Source organism: Triticum dicoccoides, chromosome 3A (assembly GCF_002162155.2).
Source record: "Triticum dicoccoides isolate Atlit2015 ecotype Zavitan chromosome 3A, WEW_v2.0, whole genome shotgun sequence".
NCBI lineage: Eukaryota > Viridiplantae > Streptophyta > Magnoliopsida > Poales > Poaceae > Triticum > Triticum dicoccoides.
In genome coordinates, this window is record NC_041384.1 from 621,427,992 (window position 1) to 621,449,957 (window position 21,966).

At 45.3% G+C, this 21,966-nt stretch overlaps 2 protein-coding genes across 5 annotated transcripts; one reads left to right on the forward strand and one right to left on the reverse strand.

Annotated features, from left to right (window-relative positions):
• Positions 1–6,242: 6,242 nt before the first annotated feature.
• Positions 6,243–9,328, forward strand: LOC119269652 (WD repeat-containing protein ATCSA-1-like). 3 transcript variants are annotated; one of them, XM_037551540.1, is made up of 9 exons: positions 6,243–6,516; positions 6,726–6,983; positions 7,088–7,247; positions 7,328–7,503; positions 8,007–8,244; positions 8,364–8,518; positions 8,595–8,684; positions 8,763–8,834; positions 8,979–9,328. In XM_037551540.1, exons 1-9 carry the CDS (start codon positions 6,364–6,366, stop codon positions 9,036–9,038), a joined length of 1,362 nt encoding a protein of 453 aa, XP_037407437.1. In that variant the 5' UTR covers positions 6,243–6,363; the 3' UTR covers positions 9,039–9,328. The 3 variants fall into 3 exon arrangements, with proteins under 3 accessions (XP_037407437.1, XP_037407438.1, XP_037407439.1); XM_037551541.1 differs by having other exon boundaries at positions 8,010–8,244; XM_037551542.1 differs by having other exon boundaries at positions 6,382–6,516; positions 6,739–6,983.
• Positions 9,329–9,491: 163 nt separating this feature from the next.
• On the reverse strand, positions 9,492–19,221 carry LOC119269654. Of its 2 annotated transcripts, none has more exons than XM_037551546.1 (15): positions 18,939–19,221; positions 17,966–18,092; positions 17,819–17,859; positions 16,729–16,822; positions 14,195–16,257; positions 13,966–14,097; positions 13,773–13,842; positions 13,622–13,661; positions 13,360–13,432; positions 13,222–13,284; positions 12,470–12,547; positions 11,384–11,556; positions 10,708–10,754; positions 10,385–10,610; positions 9,492–10,308 (listed from the first exon to the last, which is right to left on the reverse strand). In XM_037551546.1, the coding sequence occupies exons 1-15, from the start codon at positions 19,148–19,150 to the stop codon at positions 10,049–10,051; spliced, it is 3,699 nt and encodes a 1,232-aa protein (XP_037407443.1). In that variant the 5' UTR covers positions 19,151–19,221; the 3' UTR covers positions 9,492–10,048. The 2 variants fall into 2 exon arrangements, with proteins under 2 accessions (XP_037407443.1, XP_037407442.1); XM_037551545.1 differs by having other exon boundaries at positions 17,819–17,874.
• Between the last annotated feature and the right edge of the window lie 2,745 nt (positions 19,222–21,966).

Sequence of the window (21,966 nt, forward strand, 5' to 3'; positions counted from 1 at the left end):
GTCGTCGGCTTCTGCCCCCACGTAGGTAGTACGGGGGTGTTTGGGATGGAATCTAAATAATCTTTATCCAATTATATGGTCCTTGAAGGAGTTGTTTAGCGCAACGAACCAGGCAACCAGACTATACGGCTTGAACGCCCTCACTTAGCCATAGGAGTTTTATAATAAAAACATGGGTGCAGCCCCTAGTATCTGAACTAGAGTGCTATAAGCGTCTGATCGGGAAGTACCGATCCTTCGCGTAATGCGGAAGAAATCTCCAACGATTTGTAACCTCCGAACAACATACCGGCTCTTGCCGCATCATGACAGTCAGTTTTCGTCTTTCTCTACTGAGGTGCTCCTTTGGATAAACCAAGACACAATCACAGTAGTTCTCCATTTACTACCTTAGCCGATATAGCGGAACATAAGGTAGCAAGCACAGGAGCCAGGCAACCCAACTATTGACCAAAGACATGATTCGGAGCCAATGCATATAATGCTAAATTCGGGGTGCCGAACTATACTTATAAAAGGTGTTCAGACTTTTGTTGCCATAATGTGGGGTGCTATGAAGCCCCTAGCAAACATCAAACGTACCAAAGTGTACGGGTGCTACCTGATAGGGTTATCCACAGGGGAGCTGAAAAAGAGAAAGAAAACAGAAAAGGTACAAAGGTAAAAAGCTAGGGTCCTAAAGCTCCAGCCGCAAACTGTTCTCATTGTAATTTAATTAGTACGTCAAGGCGCATTGATACAGGTAGTGCGATAAGCAACAGGCTATTTGGCATGCCAAAACCAAGGGAGAGCTGCATGTGGGTCCTAAAAAACAGGGAGAGTTATCGTTAACGGAATCACCTAAAAAGTCCCCATATGTCTGCGTTTCTCGCCGTCTTGGTGTTTTTATCCTTCAAGAGGACCGATGACCAGTACACCAGATGGGGCCTGTGGGATTGAGACCTGCAAAGGAAATAAGTAAAAGTGAAAGTATGTGTATCCGATGTCGGTTGAGCCGTACTATGGATCACAAGCTAGCTATGCCTCCGTCGATGCCCATGGGATTTTGAGTGCGTAGTTATGTATGCGCGGCATGAATGCCACCACTTTATCGGGACTGGGAAGGAGGCCCGATTGCTAGTCGAGCTCCTGACGAGACGAGCTATCCTGCTACAGAGTAGTTCGGACCCTCTTAACGGTGTCCGTGGGCTCGGGAGCCGAATTAAGGTTCTGCTTGAGAAGGCCGCTCTGTACTTCTGCTGCCAAGGCAGCTGTGTGCTCTTCTGTACGGAGGGAGCGTTCCGTATTTTCGTTGACTGTTATGACGCCGCGTGGACCGTGCATCTTGAGCTTGGGGTAAGCATAGTGTACTACTGCGTTGAATCGAGCAAATGCAGTTCGTCCGAGCAGTGCATGATAGCCGCTATGGAAGGGGACGATATCGAAGATTAACTCCTCGCTTCGGAAGTTATCCGGAGATCCGAAGACAACCTCTAGTGTTATTGAGCCTGTACAGCAGGCTTCTACACCTGGTATGACTCCTTTGAAGGTAGTCCTGGTGGGCTTGATCCGTGATGGGTTAATGCCCATTTTTCGCCATGTATCCCGATAGAGCAGATTGAGGCTGCCGCCTCCGTCCGTAAGGACGCAAGTCAGGTGGAACCCATCAATTATTGGGTCTAGGACCAGTGCGGATGAACCACCGTGATGGATATTGGTCGAATGATCCCGGCGATCAAAAGTGATCGGGCATGACGACCATGGATTAAATTTTGGGGCGACTGGCTCTATCGCGTAGACGTCCCTGAGCGCGTGCTTGCGCTCCCTCTTGGGGATGTGGGTAGTGTATATCATGTTCACCGTTTTGACCTGAGGGGGAAACTTCTTTTGTCCCCCTATGTTCGGTTGCCGGGGCTCTTCGTCATCGTCCTTGCTTTGCGATCCCTTTTCCCTGTTCTCGGTGTTTAATTTGCCGGTCTGTTTAAAAACCCAGCAATCTCTATTTGTATGATTGGGTGGTTTGTTCGGGGTGCCATGAATCTGGCACGGACGATCAAGTCTGCGGTCCAAGCTGGATGGGCCTGAATTGTTCTCTTGTAACGGCTTCTTCCGCTGACCGGACTTAGAGCCACTGAATCCGGCATTGACCACAGTTTCTTCGGTGTTATCACTGTTGTTTCGACGCTTGTATCTGTTACGTCAAGACTTGTCTTTGTTATTTTTAACTTCAGGGGTGCTGGCGTCGCTTGCATTGTTTTTGCTACGGGCCAACCAACTGTCCTCGCCCGCACAAAAGCGGGTCATGAGTGCCGTGAGGGCCGCCATGGATTTTTGCTTTTCTTGGCCGAAGTGGCGAGCGAGCCATTCATCGCGGATGCCGTGTTTGGAGGCTGCTAGGGCTTCAGCATCCGGACAATCGATGATTTGGTTCTTTTTAGTTAAGAACCTAGTCCAGAATTTCCTGGCGGACTCTCCAGGTTGTTGAACTATGTGGATTAAGTCATCGGTGTCTGGTGGCTTCTTCCAAGTCCTCCCAGCTGCCGATAGAATTTTCAGGCAGGCTGTTTAACCAGTGCCAAGCTGGCCCCTTGAGTTTTAAAGGGAGGTATTTGATGGCGTGGAGGTCATCCCGCGGGCTATATGAATGTGGAGAATGAAGTCTTTGATCCACAACGCGGGTCCGTGGTTCCATCGTATGATTCTATATTCACGGGTTTGAACTCTTATGGGAATTCATGATCCATGACCTCATCAGTGAAGCAATGGGGGTGTGCAGCGCCTCTATATCGGGTCGTATCACGACGTAGCTCTGATGGAGTCCGTCTGCAGTTTTCAGCCCGCGCATGACTAAGTTTGTCATGTCCGAATAGGTGGCCGTCATCGCGTGTCGAGGCACGTCCTCGAGATCCGTAGATTGATCTGGTATGTCCTGCTTTATTGTTCAGGTTTTGCCGAAGGTCATATGTATGGCCGTGGGCTAATTTACCCCTACCTCTGCGATGAGGCGGGGCGGGCTGGTATTCGGCGTGAGTTGTCATTTTGTCCCGACCACGTGGTGGTTGGTCAGCCGCATTGTACGATGGTGGTATGTATTCCGGCGCCTCCTTGTCAAACTGAGGTAGCAATTTGCGCTTTGGGTAAATTTTGGTTGGGCTCTTGAGGCCGTATTCTTCGGCTGCTAGGACATCGGTCCATTTATCATTGAGCAGATCTTGATCAGTTTGGAGCTGCTGCTTCTTATTTTTCAGGCTCCTTGCAGTGGCTATGAGCTGGCGCTTGAAGCGCTCCTGCTCAAGAGGTTCCTCAGGCATGATGAAATCGTCGGTGCCGAGGCTCACCTCATCCTCGGAGAGCGGAAGATAACTTCCGTCCTCTGAGTCTTCGTGCGTGGCCTGTTTACGAAGGCTAACATGCCCATCTTCTCGTTCATCTTTTTCATTAGCTGTTTCAACGGGGTCTTCGTTGTCTTCGGCACCTTCTGGAGTGTTATCTTCTCCTGTGCCGGTGTTGCTGTCTTTACTGCGGCATGACTTAGAGCGGCGCCGCTGACGCCGATGCTTGGATTGTATTTCGGAAGGTTTATCCTCAGCTGGATCTTCCTTGTCATCGCCGTTGTTCTCCTTTGGTGCATCCACCATGTATACATCATACGAGGAAGTGGTCGTCCAGCGTTTGGTGAACGGTGGGTTCTGGGCCTCTTCTTCTCTGGCATCGTCGTCCATACCGTCGATGTCCTCGGAGTCGTAATCAAGTGTGTCGGTTAAATCTTTGACCGTGGCTATAAAGTGGGTGGCGGGTGGGGAGCAAAATTCTCCATCATCAGCCCCTAGTTCGAACCGGATATAGTTCGGCTGTGAGTCCTCTGCCAAGGACAGATTCTTTAACGAGTTTAGCATGTCGCCCAAAGGCGAGTGCTGGAAGATGTCTGCGGCGCTGAATTCGAAGATCGATAAACGATCAAGTTCGGCGTCCGCGAGCTCACATGATTCGGAACTTACGGCCGGAAATGAGTCCGGAGTTCCGGTGGCACGGGTAACGTGTGAGATCAAGTCTATGTGCGGCTCCAACATCGGGGAATCTGTGGCCTCTGTAGCGGGGTTGAGCTTCCCGTCCTTGGATGGCGCAGCCTGCTCCGGATCTAAGGCCACAGCGGTTATGGGAGCTGTCTCCTGGAAGCAGTCCGATGACAGATTTAGGTCATGTCCCTCGGGGTGGCCAGGAGTGGTAGCCGCGGTCTCGAATTCGGTGAAGATCAAGTCCCCACGGATGTCCGCGACATAGTTCAAGCTCCCAAATCTGACCTGATGGCCAGGGGCGCAGCTTTCTATCTGCTCCAGATGGCCAAGCGAGTTGGCCCGCAGAGCGAAACCGCCGAACACGAAGATCTATCCGAGGAGGAAAACTCCCCCTTGGGCAGCATCATTGTAGATGGTTGAAGGAGCCATAGAACCTCTTGATGACGGCACAGTGGAACTCTCAATGAAAGCACCAATGTCGGTGTCAAAACCGGCGGATCTCGGGTAGGGTGTTCCGAACTGTGCGTCTAAGGTCGATGGTAACAGGAGACAGGGGACACAATGTTTTACTCAGGTTCGGGCCCTCTCTATGGAGGTAATACCCTACGTCCTGCTTGATTGATCTTGATGAATATGAGTATTACAAGAGTTGATCTATCACGAGATCATAATGACTAAACCCTAGAGGTCTAGCTTGTATGGCTATGATAATGTATCTCCTCCGGACTAAGTCCTCCGGTTTATATAGACACCGGGAGGATCTAGGGTTACACAAGGTCGGTTACAAAGAAAGGAATCTACATATTTAGTCGCCAAGCTTGCCTTCCACGCCAAGGAGAGTCCCATCCGGACACGGGTGAAGTCTTCGGTCTTTGTATCTTCACAGCCCATCAGTCCGACCCATGGCTAACAGGTCGGACGCCCGAGGACCCCTTAGTCCAGGACTCCCTCAAAGGTCGATCCATTGCAATGGTGAACTTGATATCCTTATTTTGTGAACGTTGTCGCGGGCCCTTTGCTGAACTTGCTATCCTTCCTTCGTAGGGGAGGAGGTTGCGATTCAAGAGAATGAAACTTCTAGGCTCGTGGGATTGTTAGGTGACGACTTTGAGATTCACAAAATCAACGGGAGTCGTTTGCTGAGTATTAACTCGTTCAATTATCATCTTACTCTCAAGGTTCTCATGAAAATGTTTCGATTAGATAGTATACACACAAAAATATAAGATTGCATGTCACACCTCCTGTTTTTCATGTCTTTTTAAAGAAGTATACAAGACAACTACCAATTAAAACACATGTGATCATTAGTAAAGAACACTCTTTTTCCAAGGAGCAAAGAACACGCTTAATCCATCTACTATTCCGTTTTTGTTATCATCAATAAGGCTCCTCCCAGTGCTTCACCTTGTACATATGCTAAGTCTTCCAGGTAGGTAAAAAATCTGATGTGGTAAGTTATTTAAAAGGAGAGAGATGAGTGTAGTAACCCCACAAGAAACAATGCTAAGCGCGTGAACCTAGGCAAAACATTTAAAAAAGGAAGCCCACCAATACATGAAGAGCTTTAGTTGCTAAATCATTATATGAAGCAAGCTTAGCAATCATAAGCTAAGCACCTATGCATTGAGGAGTATAGTTGATAAGCTATTCTAAGCACCCATACATTAGCAACAGCCTAAAGAACACACTCAATCCATCTATTTTTGTTACTAGAACAATGCTCGTTCGTTGCAACGGGATATAAATATTCTATTACGTTAGCTTGTGATTTACCTGTCAATAATAATGCAATTGTGTAAATAAATGTTCATCAAATTCTGACCGTGAATTACCTTATATTTTGATTAGAAGTTTGATAAGTAAAGTAAAGTGAAATTTGTTCAGAAGGTAAGTAAATTAAGATGATTGATTATCATATACATTGAAGGTTGGACAAAAGGTGGTAAGAAGAAAGGTGAAACGGGAACCTTATGTTCTTTTTAAGTAGTATGATATGATAGTGATAAGAAAAGTAAAGTGAAATTTGTTCAGAAGGTAAGTAAACTAAGATGATTGATTATCATATACGTTGAAGGTTGGATAAAAGGGTGGTGAGAAGAAAGGTGAAACGGAACCTTATGTTTTTTTTAAGTAGTAGTGATTTACTGTTTACAATCGTTTCATCACATCCATAGGAGGACACGTGTACACCACTGACATCTGGATATAACCGCTGAATTTAATGGAAGGGCAACAATTGAGTCCCCTACCTCACCGGTCAGCTCAGCAGGCGCCCGATTCGCGCCGCCCTCCCCCTTCGCTCGCGCCCGACTTCTGTCGCCGTTCGCCGCCGCAGAGCGCATACACCGCGGCGCGCCCCGAGTGGATGTGGTGGGAGGAGGTGAGGAGGAGGGAACGCGGGGAGCTGCGCCCGCGGCGCTTCGAGGCCCTCGCCCGCTCGCGCCGCGCTGCCTCGCTCGCGCTCTCCAACCGCAAGGAGATCGCGACCCCGCACCTCGGCGCCGTCAACTCCCTCCAGGTCCCCTTCTTCCCCCTCGCTCCCCCAATCGCCCCCTGTCACTGCCTCCCCGCCCGCCGCCCCCGCATCAGCTGCGCGTAGCGCACAGATCAGCGGTACTATTAATTTTGCGTGTTAATGCGTCGAGAAACTGCGCCTAGCGAGATCGAACTTCTGTGCGGATGCGTCAATCGACGTTGCCGGCGTTCGTAATTTGACAATATGGCCAGGTTGATTTGACAGAGGGGAGGTACCTGCTCTCGGGGGCGTCGGACGGGTCGGCCGCCGTCTTCGATCTCAAGGACGCGACGGAGTACGAGGCCGGGTTCATAGCCAAGCACAGGAGCATTCTGCTCGTGGACAGGCAGCATCAGCATGGCCACAAGTTCACCGTCTCCAAGGCCATCTGGTATCCTGTGGACACCGGGCTGTTCGTCACGGCCTCCTTCGATAACTATGTCAAAGTGTGGGATACCAATTCCAGTCAAGTATGTGTGTTTTGCTTTGTTTGATGCCGATCTTAATATTTTGCCCCGTTGAGGTGTTGATTCAGATGTTCTGGTCATTCTGGGATTGGTTTTCTTTTTCCTAGGTGGTCATGGATTTTAAGATGCCCGGAAAAGTGTACAGTGCTGCAATGTCCCCAATTGCAACAACGCATATGCTCATCGCAACCGGAAGCGCAGACGTTCAGGTCCGTTTGTGTGATATTGCTTCCGGAGCCTTTACTCACACGTTGTCCGGTCATCTTGGTTAGTCCCTTCCTGCTAGTGTGATGATGAAACACCATTCTTGTTTTGTTTTTTATGCTTATCCTCATCGATCATCTCAGATGGTATCATGTCTTTGGAGTGGTCTACCTCAAGCGAGTGGATCCTAATGAGTGGTGGCTGCGACGGGGCGATACGTTTTTGGGACATAAGACGAGCTGGATGCTTCCTTGTCCTTGATCAGTTACGGTCTCAGCTAGGAAGACGGCCTCCCACTATTGATAGTACCACGGACAACGTATGCTTGCCGTCATCCTTTACTTTTATCTGCTTCTGGGTTTGGTTATTTCTTCAGAATATATTTGCTCGCAGGGCTAATACAGAACTGCTTGCTATTATTCTGGCTACTATTCCAAAACTGTTAGGTCTCCAAGTAGGAGTGGATTTTTCCTGCAAGAAAAGGGTACAAGCGGATATCTGGTATATATTCATGTCCTAGGCCTATGTCATTGTTTTAGCATCATCATATATATATGGTATGGATCAGTGTAGTGCTCTAGTTCTTAAAAGATGGGATCTGCATTTCATTGGGAGATAATCAATGCTGCTCTACACAAGGTTCCTTCCTGCTGTTTATTGTTGTGTCCTGAAAAAATGGTTGATGTCATGCAAGTACAATGGGAGATAATTAATATTATTAGGTTCTTGTGTTGTTCATTGTTGTGTCCGAAAGATGGTTGATGACGTGCAAGTACATCTGCTAGTTGACATCTTCAATGCATATATATTTTTCGTCTTAAGCAGCATCAGAAGAACTTAGGACGTTCATCTTCATCAAAGAGTTACTCAGTTCAGCAGAGGACAGGCAATCATAAGAAGCAGTCCAAAGCACTACGCAAAAGTCTAACCATGGTACGTGGACATACGCAACAGAAAGTGCATCCCGGTATGTCATCCAGTCAAAATCATAAAACAGCTCATTATGGTGCTGTTACAGGATTAAGAACAACAACAGATGGGATGCACCTTCTTAGCTCAGGTTGAGTTAATTTCTTCTCTATTGGTTATCTGCTGCTATGCCTGAAATTGGCATGCAGTGCAACGATGATAATTTAAGCTTAAGCCTGTTATTAAGAAGAGGTTATCGTTTCTCTTCAGGATCTGATTCTCGTTTAAGACTCTGGGATATCGATTCAGGCTGCAATACTTTGGTCAATTTTGAAGCCATGCGATTGCAAACTAGCAAGCCACTACAATTAGCTGTCACTGATGATCCATCACTTGTTTTCATTCCATGCATGTCAAGCATCAAGGTATGCTGTTGCTTTCCCAGCTTTATGGCTTCATTCTGCATTTTGAAGTTCACGTCTAAGTATTATACTTGCTTAGGCATACAATACATGGTCTGGTACGACATTTCAAACATTCCGTGGGCATTATGACCATGTAAATTGCTGCTACTATAACTCACAAGACCAAGTAAGTTTTCCCTCTATTGTCCTCTCTAAGCTTTAGTGTTTCAACGTGTATTCCATTCCTAAATATTCGAGAATGCAGGAACTCTATACTGGTAGCAATGATCGACAAATTCTTGTGTGGTCTCCATCGACTCCTGCTTTGACTGAAATGGTATAAAATCTATCTATTGACACCATATGCAGTGTTTTTGCATTTTTCTAGTGAGTTAATATTCTCCCAATGGGAGTTTGAGAACGAATTTAGTACAAAGTTTACGTGTAAATTTGATGATTTGACGCTGCTAAATATCTGCAGGAAGACGATGAGAAGCGGCAAGAGGGTTTTGCAGCTGATGAGGATAACTGGAGTGACTAAGAACTTATGAGTTTTTTGAGGGAGAGAACTTATGAGTTGATCATGTGTATATACAAGGTTACTAACAATATTGACACAAGTGATGCCGAAATAAAATCAGGGGTCTTATTAGGTATTACACGAACCAGTAATTACTTGTGTTTGGTTACCACTCTGAGAGGATGCTGTACATTAGAATTTGAATTTTTTGTAGTTCATTGAAACTTATGTATTCAGACATCATCACAAAAAGAGGAGAGTACTATGTATGGTTCACCCAACTGTTATTTATGTACCTTTTTCTTGCTAAAGCATTGCACATGTTTTATGCCTTCTCTGATGCTGAAGTTCCTGAAGGGAACAACGATGAAATTAATATAAAACCAAATTACTATTGCCATTGGTCTTGTTATGAACAGGGTCCCCAGCAGCAGAAGACACATGAGTTCTACTGTTAAGTTTACATGATGCAAGTATCATGCAACTTTTGATCAAGAGCAATGGCTCCTGATTTCCATTATTAATCTATAACATATTGGTGCGACATTGTTCAGTTTGTCCATGTTACAACTGGCACGACATTGCTGAATTTGTGTGACTGCGTAAACAATAGATGTACATATGTGCCTTACAGGGAAAAAAAACTCAGTTACAACTTGCACCAGGTTCAGAGAAGTTGCGGGCGCCTAGCCCGCACTTATTCCAGACCTACCATTTATTGTGTTGCTGAGCTGCTAATATTCTCAGAACTATGATTTGCTGAGCCCAAGATATGCAGGACCTGGTAGCTCATATTGCCTGAACTTTCCTAAACTACAAGGATCTGTTGGAGTTCCTAAGATACATAGCTCTGTTATGTATAACTGTGCGTAACTGGAAATCCGCAATGGCAACCCATTGAAAGGTTGAATCGGACAACCATACCATATATTGCTGCAAGTAACAGCAGATGCTGCGACAGCTTATTGTGTAGGTGGATACATACGGATGATCCTGGGTTGCGGCGAACATTCCCCAATTGTGCTTGCCTTTTAGATCCTCTGACAACGAATGATGCCTGCGGCGCCTCCGTAGCATAACCATTTCTCGCTACCTTTGTTCATATTCCATCTCAGTCGATGCAGCGCTACAGCTTTGGGAGGGAAGAGCTCAAAGTTTTTAGTGTCTTCATCAGCTGGGACATTGCATGTGCCACCATTCTCTAGCATTAGAGAATCAGCTAAAACCAGAGTCTCTTGGCCTTTATCAGGTCCATCTTCTCGGCCCTCTCTGGGTTCTGGATCTACATGTTCTGCAGGGTAGTTCACCAGGCATGTCAGGCAGTAAGGCAACGATACAAGTTGCAGCAAAATGGAGAGAGTTTTTACCTGAGTTGGTGAGGGTTAGTACTTGCTCTTTTTGTGTATCGTGGGCTTTAGGTACTTTTTGGCATGGTTTTGGGCCCTTTTTTGCAATCAGAGGAACGTTTGACATAGGAGGGCTTTGCAATGTTCCACCAATCTTAATGGCTGTCCCCTCCTCTGCTAGCGAACCACAAAGGAAATAGGGCACACGGTTCCTCCCAGGTTCCTTCTCCCAGAATCTCGAAGTAAGCTACACGTGCAATATTTGTTTAGCACACATGAGATTCTGTATGACAAGCAGAAGTAGAAAATGACCATGGTTATGGAGTACAGGCTAGCGGGTTTACCTGGAAGCGCACAGCAGTACCATCTGCCACACAATAAGCCGCATAACCTGTATGTAGGCAAAATTAAGGATCATAGCAATTATAAGATTCCACCAATATGTGCTTAAGGTTGATATTGTACAAGAAGCTAGTCATTCTCCCTTGCTTCTATATAGAGATTCATTTATATATCTTTAATATCAAGTGTCCAAAATGTAGGAAAAATATATATTAACATAATAAGTATCACAAAAAAGGTGATCCAGTGTCCAAAACAGAATATCATACAAGGTATTAATATTACTAAACTAATAAGCTGTTCAAGTATCACTATATGCCGCAATAACATAATTATAAGCTTTATATTCATTTACTTAACACAACAGTGTATGGAGAGTCCCGCATAATGTGTTTCCAGATTCCAGATAGTTCCCTGAACAGTTTTGCTAAAGCACATCTAGATGTGCCCTAAGTATTGCACATCTAAGTCCTATCTCATTGATTTTACACAGAGATTCGTGCAGGCATTTTCTTTTGTCTTTTCCTTTCTAGTTTGACCGAGTCACTTAGATGTGCAATAATTAGGGCACATCTAGATGTGCCCTAGACAAACAAGTCAAGAATTCTTAGTAACTTGTAACTGCATACTACTTAGGCCGGATATTGAGTATGGTTAGGCATGGTTCTGGAAATGTACCGGTAATTTCTGAGACATGGACATTCCATATCAAATATTCTGACAACTGATAAGTAGAAACGCCCTGAGTTTTAGTCCCAGCAAATGGCCTTCCGGTGACTGGAACATCATTGGCAATTCTAGGTAGGCTGAGGAACTTCAATGTGCCATCTTCCAGTGAGATGACAATACCTCTGAACATGAAAGATAGCAACAGTTAATGTTATTAACCTAGTAGACAGAAAATATCTATAACCTGCATATATATACAGAGTAAGGCCCCATTTGGGAGCTCAATAGAACTTTCCGCACATACAGATTTTACCAGTGTATTTTACTAGGCAGTAGGCACAAACAATACCACTGCAAACAAGGGAATGTTAAACGTAATCATGAATGAACGCAAAAAAAGAAGTGAGGTGAACTTCAGTGTTAATAATTCAAACCAAACATTACAAGCCACACGAGTCCTATATATGTTCACTATGTTTAGGGCAACAATCACTGTTTGTTGGGCCAATGATCAAGTAATGCAATAGATCCTCCCAATAAAGGGGCAATCCTTGCACAAAAATATATTACCTCCATCCCAAATTACTTGTCTTAAATTTGTCTAGATACGGATGTATCTAACACTAAAACATGTCTAGATACATCTGTATCTAGACAAATCTAAGACAAGTAATTCGGGACGGAGGGAGTAGAATACACATGAGTAGATAAAATCATTTATGTTTTTTATAAGCTATAAAAACTAAATACAGATTGAAATGTAAAGGACACAGAAGCATTAAAGGAACTAATTAGTTTTTATAAGCTACACATCTACCTTAGCAAGTTAGCATGCTGACATATCACACAGATCAGATGAGCCATGTATATGTGCATCAGAAATTACCTAGTTTCTCACTGACAGGGTAAAATGAAAAACAAGGTAAAACCAAGTCCCTATCCTCAACTGGGTAGTGATGAAAGGTAAGTAAATGTCATGTAATGAAGGAAGCTGAGTACATTAGTGTCTGCAAGATTTATTTACTCCAGAAGGAACAGGACTCATTACTACAAACGGAATGAGATTAATTTGCTACAAATGGCACAAAACATTACCTAGCCTCCTTTAACCAATGAAGACTTAAAACAGCCCTTGGGGCAGTGGTTAGTTCCCACAGAGGACGGTATGGATCTCTGCAACAAACGAGTTATATGAGGTGCATTTCAGTATTCAAACATTGCAGCTCATTAAAAAAACAAAGCAAGAAAAGATTGTGAATCCAGCAATCATATTACTGTTTGCTGACAGTATGTACTCAATTAAGGTTATGCTGGTGCCAAAAAAAAGTGCTCTTCAATAGTAGCTGCTACACCTATGGTTACTTGCTTCCGCTTCAAATTTTCATAAAACTTGACAACGGCCATGGGCTGTGGCAACTAAATGGCGATGTTTTTCGTTGAAAGGTGTGCTGTATTTGTTCATGTGAGGATAACAGATTCTGCAGATTAAACACACCTTCATTTATTGACCCAAATGTTATCATTGCAAAACAGCACACAAAAGATGCGTGGTTCTCAAATTGCAAAGTGCAGTCAATTCGTTTGGAAAAACCTTCCTAGGTGAAATATTTAACCAAAAAATAAATTATATTGACTATGACTAGTGAGATAAGCCTCAGCACAACTCCATATATGCAATATACCCGAAATGGGTTAGCAAATACTACCTCTGTACCAAAATATAAGACATTTTTGTAAGCTAAACAAGCCTACAAAAACGTCTTATATTTTGATATGGTGGGAGTAGTAGTTTCCTCCACAACAAAATTTGAGTTATTGATTCCAGTTCCTAGTAGAGTTTATGCTACCTTAAATCCCAGAATTTTAGGCCATCCTCTCCAGCAGTGACGAAGATATTTGTGTTTTCCTCACTGTCAAAATGATACGGAGTCAGAAGTTAGTGTTTATCTTTTGGAATGGAACAGAAGTATAACACAGCTTAGTACCTTACATATGGTGCCCACGAGAGGGCTCTGATGGGAACAGATTCAGCAGTGACACACATAAAAGGTTTTGAATCTATACATAACGAGAACAACTGGTTAATATAACACAAAAAAGAAATAAACAAGAGATATGCAGTTCAGGCATTCCAATAGCTTGCTCTTTAAACATGTGAAGTAAGCAGTTCCTGAGTCAGACATGTCATCTGAATGGCGCAAGTGACAGAAATCCTATGAAAAGGGAGGTAATAGACCAATAAAATACCTTGTGATGGCAAGTCTGTAGAGAACTTCCATAAAGCAACCTGGAACATCAAAATCGAAACACGAAACTTTCAGCAAAGCACCTACTAACCAAACAGTGCAGGTATCAGATTTAAACTAAGAAAATAATTTACTACAGGCAGAAAAGATACCGTTCCATCGTGACATCCTGCCAATATCATATCATGAGGATAAGGCGACCAATCAACTGTCAAGGGAATGCTGTTTACCATTATAAAGAGGCAATGACTTCAAAATGAAAATTCATGCTGATGAATTTGACAGAAAATTTAAATCTGCCATCTAGTTTTAATAGAAAAATGATGAAAGTAAAAGTTGGAATACCTCTGTATGTTTCCGCACTTAACTTTAGCACATCTAAATACAGGTTGCAGCTTTAGAAAGCGAGGATCGGTGCCCTTCACTGAAGAAGAGGAATATATTTTCTGGATCATGCTTGGAGATGGAACTTCCCATCTGTGCACAATAATGAATAAGTGCATAATAAGTGGTGATATTCAAAAAGTGATGGCCAAACAATTCAAAATGGTGGTCAAGCATAGGATGTACTCACACTTCAAGTGAGCCATTTCCCAACAGTACTGCAAGAAAACCCAAATGTGATTTCTGTTCTGACTGATTTGGTAAAGGAGGCTTCCATTTGATGTCCCAAGCAACTTTGCCGTTATGAGCTAAACACAAGACGACCCTTGGTAGATGAATGCCTTTGGGGATTGCAGAAAAGTTTGAGTTTTCTGCACAAGTAATAATATCATTTTTACTTGATTCTTTGGATGGAACTACTTCTGTATCTTCCACAACAATGATCTGGGCACTGTTTTCAGAAGGAACAGGCACAACTTTGTTGGCAGCTTCACTATCATTCATTTCCACAACTTCATGGTTAGCAAGTGCACTCTTACATCCAACCAAACCAGCCTCATTAGCCATGTCTTCACTTATAGATGAACCCAGTAGCTTGGGATTCTCAACAGAAGACAAATTATTATTTGGCATGATATACATGGAGGATCTCTCCATCTGCGCGTCACCACTAAGAGCTAGTGAGCAGGTCTCATTTGAAGCAGGTTTCTTTGTAGGTCCTCGTACACGCCTTCTGGTGTAGACAATTAATTCTTTCTTACAATTTTGGACTGAGGCCACATTATCATTTGACTGGGGAGTTGTCTGATTGTTTTGTTCTTTGCCGCATAATGCAGTTGAAGAACTACACTCTACTGAAACAGACTTCTTTCTATGTTGGGCACTTAATTTTTCCTTGTAATTTGCATTACACAAGCCATGTGTTGGTGATGTGGCATCAGATGATACAACACTCATATTGACATTGCACTTTCCTATATGACACCTCAACGAACCAATTGAAGCAAGATCGCTTGCTATAGCTTCACCGTCACTCTTGGTCAAAGCCATGGGATTATCCGAATTGGTAATTGTAGCAGCCGCCTTTGAGGACTCGGTACCAGAAGCAAATAAACAACTGTTTGTATTTGAAAGTGTCTTCCTTCTAGGACGTCCTCGTCTCCTACTACCACTTGATTCCTCGCCATTTGATTTAGCTGCAATATGCATAGGCAGCAAGGAATCTTCTAAAGTGGGGCCTGTGTGCACATTGCCATCACATCTTAGCATGCCAATCGAACTAAGCTCACTTGTCAAACTAGAGTGTCCATATGGCAAATGATTCTCAACAGAGTGTGCTGGATTATTTGAAATGGTCTCCCTACTCTGTGATTGGACACCAGAAACCACTGACGAAGAAAGTGCACAAGGATTTGTTTCCTTTTTAGGTCGTCCTCTACCCTTCCGACCTCTTGATCTTTTCCCACAAATTGTAAGAGATGAAGATGGAACTGGTAGTTCTGCATCAACTGTAACAAGACTTAAATTAGAATTAGACTCCGTGTATCCAGTTTCTCTTTCAAATTCAGTATCAGTGCCAGAAACATGCTTGCTGCTGCTTGGGAGTGGATATTTCCGGGGCCTCCCCCTTTTTTTCTTTGGTTTCGTGCAGCATATTAGAGCTCTAGAGATATCTTCTGTCCATTCAGTGTCAGGCGAACACTTTATTTTGTCAATTGGGATTTTCCTAGGTCGACCCCTGCCTTTTTTTGGAGCTGATTCCACAGGCTTCACAGATGGTATAGCACAAGATAATGCAAGATCGCCTGGAATAACTCCTGAAGTGACAAGAGGGTCAACAAAACTAGAACCTGGACTTCCGCTATTTTTTGTTGAATCTACCGCTTTGGCAACTGACAGTGGATATTTTCTTGGTCTGCCCCTTGGTTTTTTCAGACTAGGTTCTGCGTGATCCCTTGGTTTTTTCAGACTACTAGGTTCTGTGCAATCATCCCCAGTCGTCAGTTTTATCTTTCTCGGTCTCCCTATTGGTTTTCGAGGAACTGATGAACTCTCAATTGAATTGTTCTCATTTGGTATTTTTCTAGGCCTTCCTCTACGATTGCTGTTACTGTATGCAAGCATCGACTGATCAGTATGTGCCTCTTCAAAGGGTGCTACAATACACCAAACTTGAATGATGCCTCTGCCAATCAGTGGCATACCAATTTTATGGTAAGAAGAACCAGGAGGATGAGCAGCAACAGCAAGATACTGCAATAGATAAAAGAACATGATCAGCAATTCTAAGACCAATAAAATACCTTGTAAATCCAGTAAATTCTTGCGAGTAAAAAAAGGTACTCCCCCCGATCCATATTACTTGTCGCTCAAACAGATGTATCTAGCACTGAAATACGTCTAGATACATCCATTTGAACGGCAAGTAATTTGGATCGGTGGGAGTACTATTCATAGACACTGAAAACAAGTGCAACCTAGCAATGAGCCTGCATGCAAAGATGCACTTGAGAAAAGCGCTGCAACGGTTGTCTGGCGGGTTTTTTGGAACTAAAACGAATCAATATGCCATTGAAATGTGGGCTTGTGACCCACATGCCAAGCAAATAGATCATGACATTTTTCTCATTGCTAAATTTGGTGGTGAACAACATAAACTTTTTTGAAGCCACGACTTGCAACAAAAGAGCTACTAGTTCATGCTCAGAATCAGTTGATCACAACCTCGCAATTTACGGGAGAAGAAGGTTTGTCGCACAACCTCGGGCACCAGTCCAACGACCAAACATTCCCTCCAGCGAATAAAATGAAGTCAGAGCTGCAACAATTAAGAGATTTAATCATAGTTCAATCAGCATGGTTCTCTACAGTCATATGGATAATGTAACAGAGAAAACTGGAAGAGTAGAAATAAGGTCATAATTAGCATTGCATCCACATATCATCAGTTTATGACAATGCTGAAAATTAATTAATGAAAGTGCAACGGTATTTTTCATCAAGTAACTTCACTGTTAACCTACTAACAAATCCCCACCCCCCCAAAAAAGGACATACCCAGTGCTGAAAGCTCCCACACAAGGTGGGGGTGGGGAAGGGAATTTCAGACAGCCTTACTCTTGCATAATATTTCTGCAAGGAGGCTGGTTCGAACTCAGGACCTTCAGGCCACAAGTGGAGGGACTCTGCCACTGCGCCAGGTCCGCCCTTATACTAACAAATCCCCCAAAAGCAGCAAAACCTTGCATGGGTTGGCGACATTTGATGACCCAACTCACTCTGCAGGATTACTCCTGGACCAAGAGAATATTGTTTTCATTCTCAAATAGTTGTTCTTTTATTGTGTATGCAGTCCAGAATTTAAAACTTGACCACTGATTACACCAAAGAACAAAATGGTATTCATATATTGGTCAATGAAAGTACTTCCATAGCACTAATCATTTTAAATTATTTTACTGGTATATAATTCGAAAGGGTACTTATCAAAGGTGTATTTGAGATCATGTTACGTGTGAAACAGCAAGAAAATTATTATACTTTCGTAGAAAATTCTTCGCCAACAAGATGAGAATAGGGACTGGCCTGCTTAACAGTCCATGTGCTGCAACCTTTGAATTGTGAGCAGACAAACAAAAATATTACATAAACAGGGCTATGGAAAAATCTTGGGTCATAACTTCAATACTCCAAATAACCAGAACTGAGGAACTTAAATCGTAATGTATCTCTCCTCAACAAACTTAGGGAGAATCATATAACAAAATAAGAAGATTCTAATAAGTTGAAACAGTCTAGCTTCTAGAAATAATACCTGTATGTATTATTATCCCTCCCATCTTCCAAGTGTGTGACCTGCATTGATTTGCACTGATGTGATCCAAGAAATCAGCAGAAAGCTTCCCTCCAATGTTATAACAGGAACTTTAGACTCAGAAATTAGCACCGTAGTTTTACTAACCTGAGGAACAGATGCAGACGAGAATTGTGGTAAGGTAATCTCATGTGTGTCATCTCTGGATGAAGTTGATCCAGTGCCGTAAGTAAAACTTACACCTTTTGGCTCATAATTAAAATGCTTCCATTCTCTGGGAAGATAACAATTGATTAAATGTCAAGCAGAATGGGTTCTGAGTAATCCAAAAAAACACTAAAATACGAAAACAGGGAAGGCTCAAGAAGACATCTTGTGCTCTCCAATTAGGTATACTGCCAATGCAACAACTGCAACTTTTCACAATGTGCTAAACTTATGGAGAAACAGAGCAATCTCCAATGAGCATGTGCTACTACTTAGCAGAAAAGGCTCAAATTAATTCCATACCAAGTCAATAAAAGTGGCCTTGTCAATAAATCTGTTTTTTTTTAAATCCAAAATGAAAGCTACTACAACTGTAGATCAAGAAAAAGCCGAAAACTCCCAGTGTCCAGGCGTCCAGCCATTGACTTTAAAGATCTTGTCATAATCAATCAGTTAACAATAAACTTGAACTTACTAAATTTTCACAACAGGTCTCATGGTACCATTCTTATCAGACAAAAACGAGCTGATAACAACACAATCACATGCGGTGACTGTATCAGACGAATTCTAGTTAACACTAACAGCAAGGAATAAATGCTACCATAGCAAGAACATGACGACTAGAATTTATCGTTTGTAATGGTGCCATAAACTCCAAATTCACAAACCATAACAAAATTCTCCCGCACAAACGACATATCAATCATTCAATCAACAAAACTAAAGAGGTTCCACGTTCCAGGCTCCACCGTACGTGCACAACCACATCTCCGTCACGCGCCACGTGTAAAAAGTTCAACCGATGAAGCAGCCATTAATTGCTGACGCCGCTGTACGGCTTGCAAGCCCACAACTGAAAGTTGCCAGATTCTATCGCGGTGATTGGGGAGCAAGGAGAGCGCGTCTTCACCTGAGGAACGTTATCGAGGAGGCGAGCCGCTCCGCCTCGGCGTCGGGGAAGCCCGGCTCGGGCTCGCCGGCGGCGAGCTCTGAGATGGCGCGTACCGCTCTGGAGAAGTCATCTGCAGATTGCTCGAAGCAGCAGACCTCGACGCCCGCGTTGCCCTTGTGCTCCCCTTCCGGCGGGGACGGCGCGCCCGTCGTCTCCGGCGGCGCGGCCATCGCCGGCGGGGGGAGCAGGGACCAAAAGCAAGGGGTGTTCTAGGGCTTGGAGCCGCGGGAAGAGAGGGCGTGTCTGGCGGAAGATGGGCCCAATTATACACCTTGGGCGCACCAGCGTGGGCTGGGTTTCCTAGTATGTGTTTTCAGGCCCTCGAAAGGCTCCGAGTCCGGCCCTGCTACGTACTGCGGGCGTGTCCTTTTTTTTCATCAAAAGTCAAGTACAATTCCTAAAAAAAAAACAAGTACAAACGGACTACAACGGTTAGGAAGGCGAGAGGATAACGGCTCCCTGTAGATGGAATAAGATTCTCCCCACCTAGTCCCCCTATCTCGGTGATGCTTCTAGCATCGTCAGAGAGCATGTGGAGGTGTGTCTCCCGTAAATCTCGTAAGATTTGGTCGGTGATTGTCTTTGGTGGATCGCACAGATCCAATCTTTGTTCGACACGTCCCTGTGTCTTCAAGTTGGATCTTTCCAATCTACGTGTCTTTTTATCACGGCGGTTGTTGTTCTAGTGCGCTGTTCATATGGACCCTTAGAGCGTCTACAGTCGGACTTGACAAATCCGGATCTTCAAACACCTGCGAACGCAACCGGACGCGTCCACGGACAGTGACCAGTCACGCCTCAAATTAGCTACTCTGCATTCGAGTATCCAATATATTCAACCCCTGGATCCATACAAAGCATGCAAAAAAATCCTACGTACTAGCCTAGCTAATCTTCGTCGTCGGAGATGTCCACGAAGTCGGTGTCATACGTCGGGTGGGTGGGCGCATAGGAGGGCTCCGGCTCCTCCTCCTCATGCTCGCCCTCATCCATGTAGGTGAACATCTCCTCCTCCTCCGCGGCATGCCGCACCTCCATCTCATGCCGACGACGGCGTCTCGCCTCCGCATCCGACTCTGAGCGAAGGGAATTGAGGATGGCATGTTGCTCCGCGCTGCAGATCCGTGTCCCCGGTGTCCCCCACATCCTCTTTCGGCTCCTGTTCCTCAACCTCCCCCTCAACCTCCTCCAACTCCTCCGGATCCACTGCATTCGGAGGTAGTCCCGCGGCGATCCGGGCTCCGTGCCTTGCCCCGATCTGCTCAAGGAGCTGCAGTCGGCGCTCCAGCGTCAGAAGTGGGTGGCCCTTATCCTGCAGCGTGGGAGCATGACTACTAGTGATGGCGGATGGAGAGTGGAAAGTAGCGGCGGCGGCGGACGGGCGGAGGAAAATGTAGAGGGGGTAGGATTTCGGTGTCGGTGGTCGGCTTAAATAGCCGGGCTAGGCACTACGTGGCCCGCTAGAGCGGTGCCATGCAGCAACATTGGTCTGACGGAGGAGACGAGCTCCAGACCGTCGGGTTTCTGTGTGATTCCAAGCGTTTGAGTCCCTTTTGAGGCGCCCGGCTGGATGAAATTTCGTGACCGGTCAGTGACCGAACGACCTATCCGGTCATTTGAGGCGGGTTTAGGATGCCCGGGTGTAGATGCTCTTAGCATGAAAACTTTCTGACTGTTAATTACAACAAATTTTGCTCGGCTCGGATGAGAAAGGGGGATGATGACGGCGCGTCTTTGACTCGCTTCACTTGTGGCCTTCACTAGATGATCTATGAACCTGGATGTAATTTTGTTATTTCTGATGTTCGTTGTACTGTCATTATTGAAGTTTAATAGATTGAAAGTTTCCCGAAAGAAATAAATAAATTCCACACAGTATGCACTCGGTATTTTTTTTCTTCCAAAAGACAGTGAGCAAATATAATTGAACACGTCACTTAGCAAGCCAATGTATGACGAGATTGCTTACATTTGCTAATTTTTCCCGTGGCAACAAACCGGCACGCCACTGGTTCCTGGACGGCCGAAGTACACTAGACGCTCAGCATGAGAAAAGAGTCAGCGTCTCGCACTCTTGGACGTCCGAAGATGCCCGATGATTTCACACCACTTGGCACGTGCGTAATCATTTTCACGAGGGTAATCTGGTGGAGATCTCAACCTGACGATGGCGGCAGTGGTCTGACTATCTCGTCAGCAACCGAAAAATCACCACGCACCAGCATGAGCTTCCTCTGCGGTTCCTCCCTTACGCATATGCCTCGCCAGAAAACGGCGAATCCGTGGTTCGCGCGTCACGTAGCCCGGGTCAAGTCGACCCCCGAATTAGGTTCCGCGTCGACGTGATTCCACGTCTGCCGAAAACCCCGCCACTCTCTCCCTCTCTCTCGTAGTACACGCACGCATCTGGGAGGTACTGTAGGACGCGACGCGCGACATCTCGGTCGCCGGTCGGCCTCGGATCCCATCCCGGACAGGAAAACAGCGGCCGGTACGCCGTACGCGCGCCCCCCCAACCACCCGTGGTCCGGGAAACGTGCCGCACGCACGCGCCGATGATGCGATCGAACGCCTCGCGCGTACGCCTCCGACTGACCCGACGCAAGCTTGCGTCGGCCCCGGGGAAAGCTGCGTCGTCTGTCTCCGTCGCGGTCTCGCGCGCGTGGCGGCGAGTAGGGTCACGTCCCACCGCAGCGCAGCGCAGGTTGCCGCGCCGCGCGGCTGCTCCTCGTCCGCACGACGTGACGCCGCGCGGTGACCCACTGGATATCTTCGATCCGCTCTACGTGGCTGCCTCCCGATGCGCGATTCCGATTCGAGATCTGTTTCCGCGCCTCTCGTTGGGTGGGCCGGCGACACCAGTACGGAGAGATATCGTCTGCGCGACTCGTGTCACATGCACAGGTCCCGTATTTTTTTGACAAATCTGGACTTAGGCCAACTCCACCGCGCGACCCTATCCTGTCCGTCCTCGTCCGTTTGGGAT

Coding starts and splice junctions, on each gene's coding strand:
- LOC119269652 (XM_037551540.1), top strand. CDS start 6,364: ATGTGGTGGGAGGAGGTGAGGAGGAGGGAACGCGGGGAGCTGCGCCCG. Junction 7,504..8,006: donor TTGATAGTACCACGGACAAC/GTATGCTTGCCG, acceptor TTTCGTCTTAAG/CAGCATCAGAAGAACTTAGG. Junction 8,685..8,762: donor ACTATAACTCACAAGACCAA/GTAAGTTTTCCC, acceptor TCGAGAATGCAG/GAACTCTATACTGGTAGCAA.
- LOC119269654 (XM_037551545.1), bottom strand. CDS start 19,150: ATGGCCGCGCCGCCGGAGACGACGGGCGCGCCGTCCCCGCCGGAAGGG. Junction 10,755..11,383: donor CCATGTCTCAGAAATTACCG/GTACATTTCCAG, acceptor GCCTACATACAG/GTTATGCGGCTTATTGTGTG. Junction 10,309..10,384: donor ACTAACCCTCACCAACTCAG/GTAAAAACTCTC, acceptor ACTACCCTGCAG/AACATGTAGATCCAGAACCC.